This window comes from Amblyraja radiata, chromosome 2 (genome assembly GCF_010909765.2).
Source record: "Amblyraja radiata isolate CabotCenter1 chromosome 2, sAmbRad1.1.pri, whole genome shotgun sequence".
In the NCBI taxonomy this organism is placed as follows: Eukaryota; Metazoa; Chordata; class Chondrichthyes; order Rajiformes; family Rajidae; genus Amblyraja; species Amblyraja radiata.
In genome coordinates this window covers 4,023,070-4,044,081 of record NC_045957.1, presented here as the reverse complement: position 1 = coordinate 4,044,081, position 21,012 = coordinate 4,023,070, and the positions used below count along the sequence as shown (strand labels likewise).

The window sequence follows — 21,012 nt, the reverse complement described above, 5'->3', positions numbered from 1 at the left end:
CTGAGAGTGTCGAAGCCCAGTAGTGTCGAGTGTGATGTCTCAAACCTATGTAGCTACAGGGTGGTGAATCTGTGGAATTCACTGTCAAGACGCATATGTTAAAGGTGGAGATTGACAAATTCTTGATTTGTCAGGGTGTCAGGGGCTTCGGGGAGAAAGGCAGGGAAATAGAGTTGAGAGGGAAAGATAGATCAGCCATGATTGAATGGCGGAGTAGACTCGATGGGCCAAATGGCCTAATTCTGCTCCTATAACTTGTGAATATGAACATGAAATAAGATAGGCAGGATAAGGAGGGTTGAAGAAGGATCTCAGCTCAAAATCATGTTCTCCAGAGATGCTGCCTGACCCGCTGAGTTACTCCAGCACTTTGTGTCCTTTTTGTAAACTAGCAGCTGCAGTTCCTTGTTTCTGTGTGACTCGGTGGACCGAAGGGCCTGTTTCCGCGCTGTATCTCTAAAGTCTAAAGGAGGTTGTTGAGGCAGATACTAAAACAATATTTAAAAGATATGTTACATTTACTTTAGAAAGACCTTTGGATGGGTAAATGGATAGGAAAAGGTTTAGAGAGATATGGGCCAAATGCAGGCATGTAGGACTAATGTAGATGGGGCATCTTGGTCGACATGGGCAAGTTGGGCTGAAGGGCCTATTTCCATGATGGATGATTATGATTGTGAATACAGCCTCCTGTACTGTAAAAAACAGCCCACTGATCTACTCTAACCTTAGATAGGAGAAGCTTGACATATTGGCCCATGAAAACAGATATTGTTTGAATGGATAGGAATACTGTGAAGTTTGCTTATCTTGCTAGGTATGGGTGGGTTTCCTAAGATCATTGCCCCAGGATTTGTTAGTAATCAGGTAATTTGGTATTACTAACTCATCTCACAGCATAATAGGAGTTTTCGAGAAACAAGGAAGAGCAAAACATAACTGGTGGCGCAGCAGTAGAGTTCCTGCCTTGCAGTGCCCGAGACCTGGCTTCGATCCTGACTATGGGTGCTGTTAGTATGGAGTTTGTACGCTCTCCCCGTGACCTGCATGGGTTTTCTCCGGGTGCTCCGGTTTCCTCCCACACTCCAAAGACGTACAGGTTTGTAGGTTAATTGGATTGGTAAGTGTAAAAATTGTCCCTGGTGTGTGTAGGATAATGTTAGTGTACGGAGATCGCTGGTCGGTGTGGACTCAGTGGGCTGAAAGATCTGTTTCCGACATGTATCTCTAAAACTAAACGTAAAAACGAAATAAAGTGTTGATTTAACTTAACAGGTCAGGCAGCATCTGTGGAGGACGTATAGATGCTGGTTTGGGTCGGGACTCAATGGCAGTGGTGCCTGCTTACATGAAGAGTTTGTAGATACAATAATTTATCCTTTACTTGCAGACACATAGATCTTCCCTTTTGTTGGCAAGCGCTTAAGCCTAATCTGGTGTGCGCTATTCCTGGAGAGTCCATTGAATACCCCAACCTGGATTACGATCAAGACTTGAAAACGGCCTTCCACGTCTGCCCAGAGAACGGTGTGATGGAACCTCACCAGGATCACGAGTTCATTCTCACTTATTTCCCGCAAGAGGTGAGAAGCGTTTGCATTTAATTCCAACATTTCCAAAAATTGCCATGTCGACATTTCCGATAGTAATACCTGTCTTAGAGCATTGAACATGGAAAAATACAGACACAAAGCGCTGGAGTAACTCAGCAGGTCAGGTAGCATTCCTGGAGTACATGGATAGAGGTGACGTTTCGGGTCGGGACCCTTCTTCAGACTGATTGCAGAAGGGGATGGGGGTGGGTAGAAGAAAGCTAGAAGAGGCTCTGTTCACCAATTACCTGTCATACTTTGTCCGTGCAGGACAAGGTGTGACAGGAAATAGGTGAGCACAGTCCCTTCATCCCACAAATCCCCCTCACCTGTGTTCATCTATTACCTGCCCAGCTTTGTCCTGCCCCACCTCTCTCCCAGCTTTCTTCCCACCCTCCACAATCAGTCTGAAGAAGCTCCCGACTTGAAATGTCACCTATCCATTTTCTCTAAGGATGCTGCCTGACCTGCTGAGTTCCTGCTGAGTTGAGAAGGGGCTAGTGGAGTCAAGGGATATGGGGAGAAGGCAGGCATGGGTTATTGATAGGTGACGATCAGCCATGATCACAATGAATGGCGGTGCTGGCTCGAAGGGCCGAATGGCTTCCTACTGCACCTATTTTCTATGTTTCTATGTTTCCTCCAACATGCTGTGTTTTTTTTTTAAAACCAGCACCTACAGTTCCTTGTTTCTAAATAGAAAACTACAGCACAGGAACAGGTCCTTCAGCCCACAATGTCTGCGCCAAACATGATGCCAATATAAATGAATCCCCTCTTCCTGTACATGATCCAAATCCCTCCAATCCCTTCATATCCACGTGCCTGTCCAAAAGCCTCTTAAAAAATAGACAATGGACAATAGACAATAGGTGCAGGAGTAGGCCATTTGGTGCAGGAGTAGGCCCATTCAATGTGATCATGGCTGATCATCCCCAATCAGTACCCCATTCCTGCCTTCTCCCAATATCCCCTGACTCCGCTATTTTTAAGAGCCCTATCTAGCTCTCTCTTGAAAGTATCCAGAGAACCTGCCTCCACCGCCCTCTGAGGAAGAGAATTCCACAGACTTACCACTCTGTGAGAAAAAGTGTTTCCTCGTCTCCGTTCTAAATGGCTTACTCCTTATTCTTAAACTGTGGCCCTTGGTTCTGGACTCCCCCAACATCGGGAACATGTTTCCTTCCGCAAAACCCTTAACAATCTTATGTTTCAATAAGAACCCCTCTCATCCTTCTGAACTCCAGAGTATACAAGCCCAGCTGCTCCATTCTCTCAGTATATGACAGTCCCGCCATCCCGGGAATTAACCTTGTAAACACCACTATTGCATCTGCAGCACATTCCAGGCATCCATTTGACTGCCTGGACAACATATAACACTTTCTCTTGAGTTTCGCAGTCCTGACGAAAGTATATAATATTATGAGAGGCAGAAATAGGGAAGACAGTCAAAACCTTTTTTTCCCGGGGTAGAAATGTCAAAGACGAGAGGGTAGAACTTTAAGGCACGAGGGTGAAAGCTTAAAGGAGATGTTTGGGGCAAAAGTTTTTAACACAGAGGTGTGAGGGCCTGTAAAGTGCTGCCAGGGGTAGTGGTGGAGGCAGATACATTAGTGGCATTTTGAGGCTTTTAAATAAGTACATGGGGGATATGCAGGGAATGGAGAGATATGCATCATGAGCAGGCAGAAGAGATTTGTTCAACGTGACATCAGGTTTGGCACAGGTATTATGGGCCCAAGGGCCTGTTCCTGTGTTGTACTGTTCTATGTGCAGCCCAAGAACAGGCCCTTCAGCCCATCATGTCAGTGCCGAGTCCAATATATGCTACACACCTGCCCTCCATTCCCAGCTTGTTTATATGTGTCGGTCCAAATGCTTCTTAAATGTTGAAATGCATCTGCTTCCACCACCTCCCCTGGCAGCGCATTCTAGGTACCCACCACTCTCCCTGTAGATAAATCTTGCCTCAAGATCTGTGGCATTAAAACGGAGGAGTTACTGCCTTGTAGCGTCAGAGACACTGACTATGGTTCAATCCTGACCGCGGGTGCTGTCTGTAAGGAGTTTGCACGTTCTCCCCGTGACCTGCGCGGGTTTTCTCCGGGACCTCTGGCTTCCTGCCACGCTCCAAAGACGTACAGGTTTGTAGGCTAATTGTAAATTGTCCCTCGCGTGTGTGTACGATAGTGTGCGTGCAGGGATTGCTGCTCGACGTGGACCAGGTGGGCCGAAGGGCCTGTTTCAGCAATGTATCACTACACTAAACTAAACAAGTCTTCACCCGCTGAGTTTCTCCAGAATTTTTGTCTACCTTTATTTCCTTCGCTCCATAGATGCTGCCTCACCCGCTGAGTTTCTCCAGCATTTATGTCTACCTTAAACAAAACTAAATCTCCTTTAAACTTTTCCTTTCCCAAGTTAAAGCAATGCCCTCTAGTTTTGAGAAGGGCATCCAAAGCAGCCAGATTGAACTGTCCCAAGCTACAGTTTTGAAAGGCCCTCCTTAGTTTATATATTTGATTCAATCTTTATGTTGAGTGATATCATTTCCTTTCACAGCTGAAGGAATACCACAGTGTGCTTTACCTTATCCTGCGCAATATTCCTGAACCTTCAAATGCCAATGAATGTAACAGCGGTAGTCGGTAAGTTATTTCCAAGGCACCATCCCAGCACTCACACTGTTGTACCCTCTATCCTAATGCTTTGTTTGTGCATTGTGGACAGTTGGTTGTATTCATGTTTAGTCTTTTCTTTGACTGGATATCATGCAAACCAAAGCTTTTCACATGTGACAATAATAACAAACTAAACACTGGAAGCAGACTGCCTGGCGAGATAAGTCCATTGCAGGTACTCTCATAACTTTCAAGACAATTAGACAGATATATGTAATATATATATGTTATATGTGTAAATAGTAAATTGTCCCTCGTGTGTGTGTGTGTACAATAGTGTGTGTGCAGGGATCGCTGCTCTACGCGGACTCGGCGGGCCGAAGGGCCAGTTTCCATTCAGTATCTTTCAGTCAAATGTCCAGAGATTCTTGAAAGTAACACATGTAGATGTCTATATTACTAAAAGTCCGATCTTGACTACTTCCTGTTGTTCTGTATATTGATTTTAGAAAAAACGCTGCCACTTATGGCTGTGATTTTTGGCCATCTTCCCCAGAGACCCCTCCGCTGCGCAGGACCAGAGGATTTTTCCCATCGATGAAAAATAAAAGAGTTATTAGTGTTTAACATTTTTTGAGATTCTCTCTCCTGAAGGCCACGCCCCTACCGGAGGGACTATAAAACCCAGAAGTGTTGAGTGCCTCAGCCAGTCTCTGCAAGATGGGGGAGCTAGAGGGTCACATCTCTCAGTCTGAGCTGTGAATAACACTGAACACATGTCTACTAAACTGTGAGTGGTTTTACTGACCTGACAGTGCCCTTAATGTGGTTTGAAAATATAGTTTGGAAATGCTAAAGCTGTGTTGCCTTTGGTTTGGAAATGCTAAAGCTGTGTTGCCTTTGGCTTGGAAATGCTAAAGCTGTGTTGCCTTTGGTTTGAAAATGTTAAAGCTGTGTTGCCTTTGGTTTGGAAATGCTAAAGCTGTGTTGCCTTTGGTGTGGAAATGCTAAAGCTGTGTTGCCTTTGGTTTGGAAATGCTAAAGTTGCCTTGCCTTTGGTTTGGAAATGCTAAAGTTGCCTTGCCTAATTAAATTTGCTTTGCCTAATTAAAGTTGCCTTGCCTAATTAAAGTTGCCTTGCCAAATTAAAGTTGCCTTGCCTAATTAAAGTTGCCTTGCCTAATTAAAGTTGCCTTGCCTAATTAAAGTTGCCTTGCCTGATTAAAGTAGCCTTGCCTTCTATATAATTAAAAGTCTAATCTTGACCAGTTCCTGTTTGCGTTTATACTGATTTTAGAAAAAACGCTACCACGTACGGCTGTGATATTTGTCCATCTTACTCAGAGCCCCCCTACGCTCATCAGGTGCCGAGGATTTTTCCAATCAATGAAAAATAAAAGAGTTATTAGTGTGTAAAACCTGTTGAGATTCTCTCTCCTATCAATCATGCCATACCTTCTGGTGGGAGGGGGGGAGGGACTATGAAACCCAGAAATGTGGGTGTGGCTCACTCTGCAAGATGGAGGAGGGAGAGGTCACGACTTGCTGTCTTTAGTGGCCTTGCACCCTGCTTGAAGTGGTAAGAAACGGCACTTGAATTTGGTGGCCTTACACCCTCCTTGAAATTGAATTTCAAGGAATAGCCATGAGTGAACTGCGAGCCCACCAGCCGTGAGTCAGTGAGCTGCCAGCACAACAGGCTTGAGTGACTGCCGCCAGCCCAAGAATCCATTCAGCCCACAATGTCCATACTAGCCCTCTGGAAACCAGTCCCTTCAGCCCACAACACCCATACTAGCGCTTCGGAAAGCCCCTCCCCCCCCACTGGCCACCAATATTGGAATTGGTGGAGAGGTGGAATATTGCGTTGGGGGACCAGCCCTCCTGTGTGATGCTGGGACCCAACGGGTCCCACTTAGTATGTTATATATGTATAACAAAGGCTTTGAGGGGTATGGGTTAAATATAGGCAAATGGGACTAGCTTAGATGGGCATCTCGGTTGGCATGGACGTTGGATGTGTTCCCATGCTTATGACTCCATGACTACGTAAAACTAAATTAAAGCCTCACAGAAAATACCTTTAATCCAAACCTTTCTTTTCAAATTTCAGGAAAAATAGCATGGAAAGATCCATAAAAGCAGCTGCAGCATCTGGGGGTAACATCATAGCGCTGGAGGTGGAGGTTAAAGGCACCACTGAACCGTTTCAGGTCCTGCTGAAACCTTACGCCTTTCTCATCCCGGGTGACAACTACATGAACACGACTTTGAAAAGGTATTTTCAGGTATGGAACTGAATTCTCTGTCTGTTGCACTGTGGACAGCTGATTGTATTCATGTTGAATCTTTTCTCGAACTGGATAGGATGCAAACAAAAGCTTTTGGTGACAATGTTGACAATGCCAATCCAAGCACTAAAGCTAATATTCCGTGGGATGTAACTGAAGAATAGTTTTACAAAGCTTGCATCAAACCTTTAGCAAAACCACCTTTTGAAGACGTGTGGGTTTGCAAGTTAATAGGCCTCCACAAATTGCCCTTGGTGTGTTGGGAGTAGATGTGAAAGTGGGATAATGTGGAACTAGTGTGAACGGGTGATCGATGGTCAGTGTGGGCTCGGCGGGCCGAAGGGCCTGTTCCCATTCAATATCTTTCAGTCAAATGTCCAGAGATTCTTGAAAGTAACACATGTAGAAAGGTGGTGATGGTAGAATATAAGAATTGGGAGGCTACTACACTGGTAGGACCGCGTATTGTGTGCAGTTCAGGTCACCACTAGAGAAGGATGTGATCGCTTCTGGCCTAGAGTGCGGACAGACACGTGCTGCCTCTCACCCATTTAGCGCACCGTATGTTCGTGGGGAATCTGGTGCTAAAATATTTGTAACCATCTGATTCTGGCTCAGGGTTTAGTGAGTAGCAGAGCAGCAATAGACTTTCAAAGATCCATTGAAAGTCATCCCTCGAGCCAAACTTTTGTAAGGCAGCACAGTGACTCAGTGGTAGAGTTGCTGCCTTACAGTGCCAGAGACTCGGGTTCCATCCTGAGTAGGGTTGCCATCTGTACAGAGTTTGTACGTTCTCCCTGTGACCTGCGTGGGTTTTCTCTGGGTGCTCCGGTTTCCTCCCACACTCCAAAGACGCACGGGTTTGTAGGCTAATTGACTTGATAAAATTGGAAATTGTCACTAGTGTGTGTGGGATAGTGTTTGTGTGCGGGGATCGGCGTGGACTCGGAGGGGCGAAGGGGCATTTTCAGCTCTGTATCTATGAAATGAAAAAAAAGGGTGACAAAAACGAGAGGGCATAAGTGTAAGCTGGGATAAAGGGGAAGCTTATTATGGAGAGAGTGTTTGATATCTGGAACTCACTGCCGGAAGAGGTGATGGAGTCAGATACAAGCACAATGTGTATGAGACATTTAGACAAACATACAGATGGGCAAAGCATAGAATGATACAGACCTAATGTGGGCACAAGGAATTAGTAGATGGGCAATGAAGTAGCCATGCAAATGGAATGCTGAAAGGCCCATTTAGAGTCATAGAGTCATGCAGCATGGAAACAGGCCCTTTAGTCCAACTTGCCCACACAGTCCAACATGTCCCATCTACACTAGTCCCACCTGCTTGTGTTTGGTCCATATCCCTCTATACCTGTCCTATCCAGGTACCCGTCTAATTGTTTCTTAAACGTTGCGATAGTCCTAGCCGCAACTACCTCCTCTGGCAACTCGTTCCATACACCCACCACTCTTCATGTGATAAAGTTACCCCTCAAATCCCTATAGACAAATTTGCTGGAGAAACTCAGCGGGTGAGGCAGCATCTATGGAGCAAAGGAAATAGGCAACATTTCGGATCGAGACCCTTCTTCAGATTGACCTCAGATCCCTATTGAATTTTTTCCCCTTCAATTTAAACCTATGTCCTCTGGTCCTCGATTCCCCTACTCTGAGCAAGAAACTCCATGCATCTACCCGATCTATCCCTCTCATGACCTCTAGATTTCTGGATTGTACAACTCTATGACTCTGAGTCTGGAACACAGGATGTGGACAATTAAAGTTAGTAATCCAACCACAACACATTTTTAACCAGAAAGTAGGAAAAAGCCTTGAATGAATGAATGAATGAATGAATGAATGAATGAATGAATGAATGAATGATACTTTATTGAATGATACTTCGTTACATGAAATGCTTTATTTTGCACACAACCTAGGCAGTACACGTGTTTGTGCCAACAAAGTTACAAAAGTACCGAACAATCCTATCTACTGCCAGCCGCCGCATGTGACAGCAGCGCCCCAATTCCCCCCCTCCTGACTCCCCGCCCGCCCCCGCCCCCGCCCCACCAGTTCCCCATTCGTTCTCGGTGTCCCTCCACTCGGTTCCCCTTTGTACCTTTGACAAGTACCAATTCTGTCAGTATAAAATTCATAAAGCTCAGAAATGCATTCAGTCACCCTGTGTGTTGTGTTATTTCCAGATTTGGAACAACAGCAGTTCATCCATCTATTTTGAGTGGGAGAGAATGCATGATTCTCACATCTTGGAGGTGCTACCTCCTTGTGGCACAATAGGTAATGTCATATCTTGCCTTACCAATGTCACTGAGGGTTCGTGCAAATGTTTGCCCAAACATTGGGAGAAATGCGCTTCTTGTTTTCGAATATGATTACGCATTCTTAAAAGTTGAAAATAGGGGGTGGCACTTAAAAGTTGAAAAGTGGGGGTAGTCTAAAAAGGTAGGCTGATCCAGGAGATTAAAATGCACGTTTGATAGTGACTTGGTCGTTTGGATTTAGAACTGGCTTACAGATAGATGACAGAAGTGCAGAGCAACTTCTTTGGACACAGAGGATGGTGAGTGCCTGGAACACGTTGCTATGGTTGGTGTTGAGGCAGATATGATGGTGGCATTTCAGAGGGTTTTGGATAGGCACATGGATGTACAGGGAATGAAGGGATTTGGATTATGCCGAGGTTGTTAAGATACGGTCTTACCCTCTTGTTCGGCACAGACATTGTGAGCTGAGCGGCACAGACATCGTGGGCTGAGATGTCTTGTCTCAGAAGGAACTGCAGATGATGGTTTAAACCAAAGACAGACACAAAGTGCTGGAGTAACTCAGCGGAGCAGGCAGCATCTCTGGAGAGAAGGAATGGGTGATGTTTCGGGTCGAGACCCTTCTTCAGAGTCGGGGGAAAGGGAAATGAGAGACGTAGACAGTGATGTAGAGAGATAAAGAACAAATGAATGAAAGATATGCAAAAATGTAATGATGATAATGGAAACAGGCCATTGTTAGCTGTTTGCCAGGTGAGAACGAGAAGCTGGTGCGACTTGGGTGGCAGAGGGATGGAGAGAGAGGGAATACAGGGCTTACTTGAAGTTAGATAAATCATAACTAATACCACTGAGTTGTAAGCTGCCCCAGTGAAATACGAGATGCTGTTCCTCCAATTTGCAGTTAGTCTCACTCTGACAATGGAGGAGGCCCAGGACAGAAAGGTCAGTATGGGAATGGGATGGGGAACTAAAACGTTTGGCACCAGCTTCTCATTCTCACCTAGCAAACAGCAAACAATGGCCTGTTTCCGTTATCATCATTATTTTTTGCATATATTTCACTCATTTGTTCTTTATCTGTCTACATCACCGTCTATATCTCTTGTTTCCCTTTCCCCTGACTCTCATTCTGAAGAAGGGTCTCCACCCGAAACGTCACCCATTCCTTCTCTCTCGAGATGCTGCCCTGTCCCGCTGAGTTACTCCAGCATTTTGTGTCTATCTTCAGCCTGTTCTTGCGCTGTACTGCTCCATGTCCTAGATCATTGTTTAAGAATCGTGTTGGTTGTTCACTTGTCTTTAACCATCTTAGCAAGTGTCTTTGAAATGATTCTGACTGGAGTTTCCTGCATCTTTTGAAGAGGGCAATGATTACTGTGAACTGGAACTGTTGCTTACTGGGGGCAAGCCCGAGAAAATGGCCCAACGCCTACAGTGTCACATCCGGCATCATGTGGAGCCAGTCATCCTTTGTGTGGAGGCAACCTTCGTGGTTAGTATTCTTAGTTAGTTAGTTAGTATCATGTCACAAGGTACAAGTATCAACTTGCCATATTATCTCCTTGGCCAAATCCCCCAACCTTTCCACGACCACTTGTGAAATGTTTTGTCACCTTACACTATTTATTCTGATCTGGTCAGTCCTTCTCCTCCCCGCATCTGTTGGTTCGGAGATACAGAAGCTTGAAAGCGCGTGCCACCAGACTCAGGAACAGCACCTTCCCCTCTGTTATTAGGCTTCTGAACGGTCCGCCCATAAGCTAGGGTATTGTCTACTTCACCAACATTTCCCAGCGACTGCATTGGTTTTCTCCGTGTGCTCCGGTTTTCTCCCACATCCCAATGTCATGCGGGTTTATAGATGAGTTGGCCTTTGTAGATTGCCCCTCATGTGTAGGAAGTGAGATAACACAGAACTAATGTGAGCATGATTGATGGTGAGCATGGATTCGGTGGGCCGATATGCCTGTTTCCATGCTGTATCTTTCAATCAATTTCTGGTTGCCCACAAATTAGACACTAACATAGACAATAGGTGCAGGAGGAGGCCATTCAGCCCTTCGAGCCAGCACCGCCATTCATTGTGATCATGGCTGATCGTCCCCAATCAATAACCCGTGACTGCCTTCTCCCCATATCCCTTGATTCCACTAGCCCCTAAAGCTCTATCTAACTCTCTCTTAAATCCATCCAGTGACTTGGCCTCCACTTCCTTCTGTGGCAGGGAATTTCACAACTCTCTGGGTGAAAATGTTTTCCAATGAATACAAGCCTAGTCTTTTCAATCTTTCCTCATATAACAGTCCCGCCATCCCAGGGATCAATCTCGTGAACCTACGCTGCACTGCCTCAATTACAAGGATGTCCTTCCTCAAATTAGGAGACCAAAACTGTGCACAATAATCCAGATGTGGTCTTACCAGAGCCCTATACAACTGCAGAAGAACCTCTTTACTCCTACACTGAAATCCTTTTGTTATGAAGGCCAACATTCCATTAGCTTTCTTCACTGCCTGCTGTACCTGCACACCAACCTTCAGTGACAGGTGTACAAGGACACCCAGGTCTCGCTGCACAACCTAATATAACCTGATTGAGATAATAACCTTGTTTTTGCCGCCAAAGTGGATAACCTCACATTTATCTACATTATACTGCATCTGCCACGCATCTGTCCACTCACTCAACCTGTCCAGGTCACCCTGCAACCTCCTAACATCTTCTTCACAGTTCACACTGCCACCCAAATCATTAATATATATGGTAAACAGTTGCAGCCCCAACACCGAGCCTTGCGGCACTCCACTCGCCACTGCCTGCCATTCTGAAAAGGACCCGTTCACTCCTACTCTTTGCTTCCTGTCTGCCAACCAATTTTCTATCCATGACAACACCGTACCCCCAATACCATGTGCTCTAATTTTAGTCACCAGTCGCCCGTCCGGGACGTTATCAAAGGTTTTCTGAAAGTCTAGATACACTACATCCACTGGCTCGCCTTCATCCATTTTACTTGTCACATCCTTAAAAAATTCAAGAAGATTAGTCAAGCATGATTTCCCTTTCATAAATCCATGTTGACTTGGACTAATCATTTTACTGCTATCCAAATGCCCCATTATTACCTCTTTAATAACTGACTCCAGCATCTTTCCCACCACCGAAGTCAGGCTAACTGGTCTGTAATTCCCCGTTTTCTCTCTCGCTCCTTTCTTCAAAAGTGGGATAACATTAGCTATCCTCCAATCCACAGGAACTGATCCTGAATCTATTGAACATTGGAAAATGATCACCAATGCGTCCACTATTTCTAGAGCCACCTCCCTGAGGACCCTGGGATGCAGACCATCGGGCCCAGGGGATTTATCATCCTTCAGTCCCATTAGCCTACCCAATACTATTTCTCGCCTAATGAAATTTTTTTTCAGTTCCTCTACCCCCTTAGATCCTCTGTCCTCCAGCACATCTGGGAGATTGTTTGCGTCTTCCTTAGTGAAGACAGATCTGAAGTACTTGTTCAACTCCTCTGCCATTTCCTTGTTACCCATAATAATTTCACCCATGTCTGCCTTTAAGGGACCCACATTTGACTTTGCTACTCTTTTTCCCTTAACATATCTAAAGGAGCTTTTACTGTCCTTCTTTATATTCCTGGCCAGCTTCCCCTCGTACTTCATCTTTTCAGCCCATTTTGTTTCCTTCTGTTGTCCTATGAAAGTTTCCCAATTGAATTGAATCCCAATCCTCTGGCTTCCGGCTACTCTTTGCTGTATTATGCATCTTTTCTTTTAGTTTTATTCTATCCCTAACTTATCTTGTTAGCCACGGTTGCCTCCTACTCTCCTTAGAATCTTTCTTCCTTTTTGGAATTAAATGATCCTGCATCTTCCGGATTGTGCCCAGAAATTCCTGCCATTGCTGTTCCACTGTTATTCCTGCTTGGATCCCTTTCCAGTCTACCTTGGCCAGCTCCTCTCTCATGCCTTCATAGTCCCCTTTGTTCAGCTACATCACTGCCACTTCCGATTTAACCTTCTCCTTCTCAAATTGCAGATTAAAATTAATCATATTATGATCACTACCTCCAAGCGGTTCCTTTACCTTGAGTTCTCTTATCAAATCTGGTTCATTAGATAACACTAAATCCAGAATTGCCTTTTCTCTGGTCGGCTCCATTACAAGCTGCTCTAAGAATCCATCTCGGAGGCATTCTACAAACTCTCTTTCTTTGAGTTCTGAACCAACCTGATTTTTCCAGTCTACCTGCATATTGAAATGCCCCATCACCACAGTGGCATTATCTTTGTTACATGCCAGTTTTAACTCCTGCTGCAACTTACACCCTACATCCGGGCTACTATTTGGGGGTCTGTAAATAACACCAATTAGTGTCTTCTTGTCTTTACAATTCCTCAACTCAATCCACAGTGACTCTACCTCGTCAGTCCCTATGCCTCCCCTCGCAAGGGACTGAATTCCATCCCTCACCAGTAGAGCTACCCCCCTCCTCTGCCCACCTGCCTGTCCTTTCTATAGGATGTATAACCCTGAATATTAAGTTCCCAGGCCCAATCCTCCTGCAGCCACGTCTCGGTAATCCCCACAATGTCATATCTACCAACCTCTAACTGAGCCTCAAGCTCATCTACTTTACTTCTTATACTTCGCGCATTCATATATAATACTTTTAATTCCTTACGCATCTCACCTTTCACATCGATCCCTATTACACTTGGCCATACTCTCCTATCTCTTTGTGAGTTTCCTTTCCCGTTAATTCTGGGGTCATTAACCATCCCTTTACACTCTTTCCCTTTAACTCTGTCCTTGACTATCCCATTTGACACCCCTCTCCCCTTATTTAGTTTAAAACCACCCGTGTAGCAGTGGCAAACCTGCCTGCCAGAATGCTGGTTCCCCACCTGCTTGTAGCTTTTGAAAAATTACAACAGTAATCACTTTTTTAAAAAACCCCATGTGACTAAAATTTCTGGAAATCTGAGGTTGTGGGGGATGAATGATGAATGTAAAACAAAGTGCCATATTGGTGATGTTCACCACTCCATTAGCCTGCTGATGTCCACCTTCTAAGCACGTTAGACACAAGGGAGGATCTGGGTGAAATATCAGAGGTCTGCAGGCATCTACAGACCCAAGTCCAAAACTCTGCCGTTAGGATTAAAGTATTTAGCCATTTGGGGAAACTCAATGAACTGTGGGCAACTCAATGAGTTGGGGCTTTATATAATACCGCCTTAACTCCCGCTTATTTATCCTCATTACATCGGTTCCTGGTGCCTCAGCTGAAAACAAATTCAAACAGGTTGACATCCTTCTGATGTCCTTGTTTCTGTAGCCTCTGGTCCTACTTGTGTTATGAGCCTCCCCAACATGCCATTGTACATTACCCAACCATACTTACTCTGAGAAGGTTTGCATAATAACAAGGCTATATCTGATGGATGAACATTTTCAAAAGGAACTCGCAATGTTTTATGTGTCATTAAAATAGCACATTAATGTTTTATGTGTCATTCCTAGCTGCCACTGTATGTCATGTTGTCACTTGTGGGCGGAGCACCAAGGCAAATTCCTTGTATGTGACTTGTTCATTAATTCAATCCAGTGTCCCCCCCCCCCCACTCTCCCTGCTACAATCAGTCTGAAGCCCGAAACATCACCTGTCCATTTTCTCCAGAAATGTCGCCTGACCCGCTGAGTTACTTCGGCACTTTGTGTCTATCTTTGGTATGAACCAGCATTGCAATTCCTTTTTATTATGTTCCTTTCTATATTAAAATAGATGAATTTTCCATCTTAAAACCTAACTCAATTGCACCAATGTGCAATCTCTGATCATTTTCCATTGAGTCGTATAGCCATACAGCATGGAAGTAGTCTCTTCGGCCTACTGTCCATTCAGACCATCAAGTACCCATTTACACTACTCCTACACAAACCAACTTTATTCCCCACATCCTTGTCAACATCCTCTATCTCCCCCCCATATTCTACCATGCATCTATATATTTGGGATGATTAATAATGGCCAATTAAACCACCAACCTGCATTGTATTCTTTCTCACCTTCATCACAACCCTGTTGCAAATACTGTTGTTGCTTTTTCAGGGTCCACGGGTTTGCATAGACCATCCATTTCTGGATTTCTGCCTGGTAAAGTTCGGAACCGGAGCTGCTTGCAGCCTGCACCTCAAGAACAAATGCCAGCTGGCTGCTTCATGGTTTTTGCAAGAGAGTCCTGCATGCCTGAAGGAGAGAGAAGAAGAGGTAGGGACAGTTCTGGGACCCAAGAGGGTTGTTATCTGAGATCTGCTTTTCTTCCTCACTTCGTTTAGTTTACTTTTACGTTAGCTTAGAGATACAGCACGGAAACAGGTCCTTCGGTCCACCAAGTCCGCGTCGACCAGCGATCCCTGTAATGAGTCGAGTCAAACACATTTCAAGATACAACACATGTTTATTAAAATCCACTTACAGCGTCGGTCTGCAGGACATTACAGTTCCCAGCAGCTACTCATACTGAATGGTGTAGGCAAGCTCTTGGTAATATAAAACACATATAGGCGGAGAAACTACTAACAAGCACTACAATTGGTTAATAGGACATAACCAATCCTTGTAGAAACAAAAGAAAGCATAGATACGTGGGAACGTTAATAATGCATAAAGTATAGATAGTTACACAAAATCACCGTATCTAATGGGTGGCCTGCTAACCCGTCCACGTGTGCGGTACAAATCCGATCTCCTCCTTTCAACGGAGAAATTACCGGGGAGGGAACCGGGGATGTGACCAGGGACCCGCCGGGGAGGGGAGGCGCTGAAGTACGCGAGCTAGGCACCGAACGCCGCGGGGAGGCCGCGGGGGACACAGTCTCTGATAGTGGGGCAGCAGGACCAGTAGTGGGAGGGTATACAAAACGTGAAACATCTGGATGTGGAGTCGCAAGATGCGGTTCCTTCACTGGAAGGAGATGTTGACGGTTGCGTCTGTCAATGGCTCCGTCCGCGTCAACCAGGACGGAGCGCGGTTCTTTGGCTGGGCTGTAGATGTGACACAAACGGCCATAGCCTTTGTTGGTCTGGAGGCGAACCACCTGTCCACTGGTGAGAGGTTTAAGTGGCTTACTGGATTTGTCAAAAAAACATTTCTGTGTATCACGTTTGAATTGTAGTTGTTTCAGGACCGCAGGCGGGGAACAAACTTGTGGCTACAAAAGCTGCTGGGACACAGGCAGGGCAGCATGGGTTTGGAGAGACATCAGTCGTTGGGCTGGGGAACCCAGTATGGGATCCCTAGCAATGTTCCTTAAATTCAGCAGGTTCAAAGGTTCAAAGGTTGATTTATTGTCACATACACCTAGATGTAGTGAAATTCTTTTTGCCAATGCAGCACATTAAAAAAAGGAATACAAACATAACAATAATAAATAGCTTTAACATAAAAAACATCCCCCCACAATGGTTCCCATTATGGGGGAAGGCACAAAGTCCAGTCCCATCCCCAATGTCCACCCATAGTCGGGCCTATTGAGGCCTCCACAGTTGCCTCTACGGAGGCCCGATGTTCCAGGCCGTCCTCGCCGGGTGATGATGTTCCGGCGTCGGGAGAGTCCTCCCAACGGCCTGGGAACCCTGGAACGGCCGCCTCCCTACTCGAGACCGTGGCTTCCGGAGCCGACAAGGCCGCGCCGAATGGAGCTCAACTGGCGATCTCGTCGCGAGATCCCAGGCTCCCGATGTAAAGTTTCAGCGCCGCCGCCCGCAGCTCCGCGATGTTTTTAATGCCGGTCCCAGCTCACTGGAGTTCCAGCGCGGCGACCCAGGCAAGGCACCGCCCGCCCCGCAATGGCGCTCCAGCGCTGCACCGCCGTCCTCACACCCGCAGCTCCGCCGCCGCCGGTGCCGCCGCCGCCGCCGATGCCGCGGCTCCGGACGGCCCCGTCGCTCCTCGGACCCGCAGCTCCGCAGCCGCCGCCAATGCCGCTGATGCCGAGGCTCCGGGCGATCCCCTCAGGAAATGCCGCTCCATGCCCGCTGGTAGGCCGCGAGGACGGGTCGAAAGTGCAGCCCGGAGAAAAGCTGCATCTCCGACCAGGTAGGGACCCTGAAAATTAGTTTCCCCCTTCCCCCCCCCCCTCCCCACACATAAAAAAGCTAGAACTCCTTAAAAACAAAACACTAAACTAACTAAAAATAAGAAAAAAGAAATGAAAAACAGACAGTTGCAGGCTAGGCAGCCATACCCCCTACAGGTCGGCGCCAGCGCAGGTCTAGGTATACGTCCGATTTTGCAAGGTATGACCGCACCAGTAGTTGTTTTGCGCTTTGGACAGCGTGTTCGGCGAGTCCGTTGGACTGCGGGAACTCAGGGCCGTTGGTAATATGTTGAAAGTCCCATCATTTCGCAAAGTTATTGAATAGCTTGCTGGTGAACTATCTGCTGTTGTCGGACAGAAGACATGCAGGGGAGCTGTGCACAGAGAAATGGCTCTACAACTTCTCGATAACCGCTTCAGATGTAATGGTTTGGAATAGATCGATGTCACACCAGCCCGAATAAGAGTCAACAAGAACCAGATAGTGTTTCCCATGACATTCGAATATATCGGTGGCTAACGTGGACCACAAAAGAGGAGGAACCGGGTGCGGCAGTAAAGTCTGCTTCTGTTGATGTCAGGCTTTTGCAGATGGCGCAGACTTCGGTTTTGTCGCGTTTGTACTTGGTCGTACCAGGACAGCAAAACATGCTTTGTGCCCTTCGTAAAGTTGCCTCCACGCGGGGGTGGCCCCTATGGATGGTGTCAAAGTACTTGTCCCGGAGGACAGCTGGGACAACTGCTTTGTGGCCCTTAACTATAATCCCGTTCTGTAACACCAGTTCGTCGCGAACCAGGAAGTATGGGCGGATTGCGAGCAGGGTGTTGTGTTGTTTCTCCGGCCAGCCACACCGGATGACTGCGGGCAACATTTGTAAAGTCTCGTCAGCAGCCGAGTGCTCTGCTAGGCTGCTCAAGCAATCAGTAGGATTAATACAATACCTTCATTACTGAGAACTGGTCCTGTTCAGAGAGTTGTTGTTCATTGGTTTTGCGTGGGGCCATTGATAACGTGTCAGCTATGTGCATGTCCTTGCCTTTTTTATAGTCAATGTTGAAATCAAACCGTTGCAGCTGCATCATCATTTGTTGCAGGCGAGCCGGAGCAGCGTGGATGGGTTTATTCAAGATGGTGACCAACGGCTGGTGGTCAGTTTCTATAATCACAGACTTTCCAAAAATAAAGTCCTTCAATTTTGTGCAGGCGAAAACCACTGCGAGCAATTCTTTTTTGATCTCGGCGTAACGTTGTTCAGTGTCAGTCAATGTATGAGAGGCGTGAGAAACAGGCTTGCAGTCACCATCGGTAGTGGTCTGCAGGCAAACAGCACCAAGTCCGTACAGGGACCCATCGCAGGTGAGCGTTACTGGTAACTCCAAAGCAAAGTAGGCGAGAGTAGGTGCGCTAGCCAGTTGCAACTTGAGAGTGTCAAAAGCTCTTTGGTGCTGCGGATACCAGGACCATGCAACGTCTCTGTGTGCCAGTTGTCGCAGGGGGGCAGATATGTTGCTGAAGTTGGGAATACATTTCCCCAGGTAGTTCACCATTCCAATGAACCTTTGTAGGCTCGCAATGTCAGTAGGAACCGGCATCTCGTTGGTAGCTGCAGTTTTTGATGTGTCTGGTCTGAGACCTTCATTTGTGAAAACATGTCCGACGTAGGTAACCTCCGGGACCCGAAACTTACACTTGAGAGTTTGATCTGAATGTCTTTGGCACAGTCTAGTACTTTCTTCAGATTGGCATCATGTTCAGCCAGGTTGTGTCCTTAGACGAGAATGTCATCAGCAATGATGGCGCATGGATACTCGGCTGAGTTGATGCCTAAGGGCATTCTCAGAAATTTGTATCGGCCAAAGGGGGTGCCGAACGAAGTAAGATTGGACGAGTCTGTGTCCAGTGGAATCTGCCAAAATGAGCTTTTGGCATCCAGAACGGAGAACACTGATGCATTGCCTATTTGAGCAGCAACGTCCTCTACTGTTCGCATAGGGTAGTGCAGGCGTTTGATAGCAGTGTTAAGATCTCTGGGGTTTATGCAGATACGGTTCTCCTCCTTGCTTTTTTTTCATTGCGGGTCCACCATGATGGAAACCCAGACAGATGGGTCTGTAACTTCAGCAGTAACACCCATGAAGACCATCCGCTTGAGTTCATTATGTACTCTGTCACGCATGGCATGCGGAACACTATGTGGTGCTCGAACCACAGGAGTAACGTTGGGATCAACAACAATGTGGTATTTGAGGGGCAACTTGCCAAGCTCGTCGTTAAACAGTCCTTTGTATTGAGAGAGTATTTGCTGAGTGGGGCCCTCAGCGAGAAAGAGTTGAGGGACAGCGCGGCCAAAGTATACCAGGCCTAGATCGTGGCATGCATTGATACCGAGCAGAGTCTCAGAATCCTCCTTGATGATATAAAACTTTAGGGTGGGGCTGCGAGTCTATGGTGCATTTTAAATTAGTATGTAGAACCGGGTGTAGAACATCTCCCCCATAGGCCCAAAGCATGGCCGAGGCCTTTTCAATAGGTTCAGCATTACGAATTTTTTAAAACTCTGATAATGAGATGACGTTGCATTTTGTGCCAGTATCAACCTTCGCAATCACAGGCCTGTTATTCACAAATATGGTTACCTCAGGGTCAAGTTGCTCATTAGAGGAGGGAGGAGAGAGTGGATTGCTGAACTGTTATCTGTACTTTCAGAGAGTTTTTTTTTTTTTTTTTTTTTTTTTTTTATATTTTATTTTATTAGAAGTAAGTACAGTCATATGGCACCAAAGTGCCTAATATATATTTTCATAATACATTTTATGTACAACTTCTTTTTTTTTTTTTTGTTACACTGAAAAAAGATTAGAATAAGAAAAAGAAGTTAGATAGTAAAGGATAGAAAGATGTGAAATATATAGTGTGTGAAAAAAGAAAACGAGTAAATGAAAAAAGTTGAGAGAGAGAATAGAGAGAAAAAAAGAAAAAAAAAAAAAAAAAAAGAGGAGATCATTATTTATAGTCTTGACCAACCCTCGTCCAGTCCTGAAACAGTTATTTTTTACAATTGTGTTGCACCATATGATTCCAAAAAAACGACGAATGGAGACCAACTCGTTATGAATTGGTCTGATTTATCCATTAGGAGGAATCGCATTTCCTCAAGATGAGCGGTGTCCAACATACTTGCAATCCACATTTTAAGCGTTGGTATTGATGTACCTTTCCAAAATTTAAGAATTAATTTTTTTGCTATTATTAAACCATAGTTAAGGAATAGATTTTGAGATGTGTTCAATTTATTCCCATCTTCCATTACGCCAAATATAATCATTTCAGTATTAGGTTCCATTCTTGTCTTGAATAATTTTGTAAATATTTCAAAAATATCATTCCAGAATCTATAAAGTTTTATGCAGGAGACTAAGGAGTGTGTTATAGTTGCCTTTTGGGCTAGACATTTATCACAAGTGGCGGATATATTTGGATAAAATTTGTTCAATCTTGTTTTTGAGTAATATAATCTATGTACAATTTTAAATTGAATTAAATTATGTCTTACATTAATTGAACATTTGTGAATATATATCAGGTATTTTTCCCATTTAACCTTCGTAATTTTTATCATTAGTTCCCGTTCCCACTCTTCTCTAAGTACCTCTGTCGATGGTAGGTCTATATTTAGAATACTATTATATAAATATGATATTAATTTTTGTGAGTCAGCTTCAATATTCATTGCCTCTTCCAATAAGTCAGGAGTTACTTTTTGATATCCTTGTATATATTTTTTCACGAAATCGCAAATCTGAAGATATTTAAAATATTGGTTGTTTTTCAATTTAAATTTTAATTGTAATTGTTGGAATGATAGTAAGTTTCCCATTTCATACATATCCCCGATCCTTCTAATTCCGAGACTTTCCCATTGGTTATATGTCTTATCAATAAGAGATGGTTTAAATAAAGGGTTATTCGCTATTGGCATTAACAGTGATAGATTTCTTAATTTTAAAGATAATTTTATTTGTTTCCAAATTCTTATTGTACCATATATAATTGGGTTCTTCTTATATATTGTGTTATTCAGTTTTTTTGGGGAGAA

At 45.0% G+C, this 21,012-nt stretch overlaps 1 protein-coding gene across 4 annotated transcripts in view; it reads left to right on the top strand.

Annotated features, from left to right (window-relative positions):
* dlec1 (DLEC1 cilia and flagella associated protein) overlaps nt 1–21,012 on the top strand; it is a 164,492-nt gene that overhangs the window by 63,505 nt on the left and 79,975 nt on the right. For all 4 annotated transcript variants that reach the window (XM_033040742.1, XM_033040735.1, XM_033040762.1 and 1 more), the window contains 6 exons: nt 1,391–1,583; nt 4,158–4,243; nt 6,330–6,504; nt 8,711–8,804; nt 10,156–10,286; nt 14,925–15,083. In XM_033040742.1, coding sequence (XP_032896633.1) covers nt 1,391–1,583; nt 4,158–4,243; nt 6,330–6,504; nt 8,711–8,804; nt 10,156–10,286; nt 14,925–15,083 — 838 coding nt within the window. The remainder of the gene's footprint in view (nt 1–1,390; nt 1,584–4,157; nt 4,244–6,329; nt 6,505–8,710; nt 8,805–10,155; nt 10,287–14,924; nt 15,084–21,012) is intronic.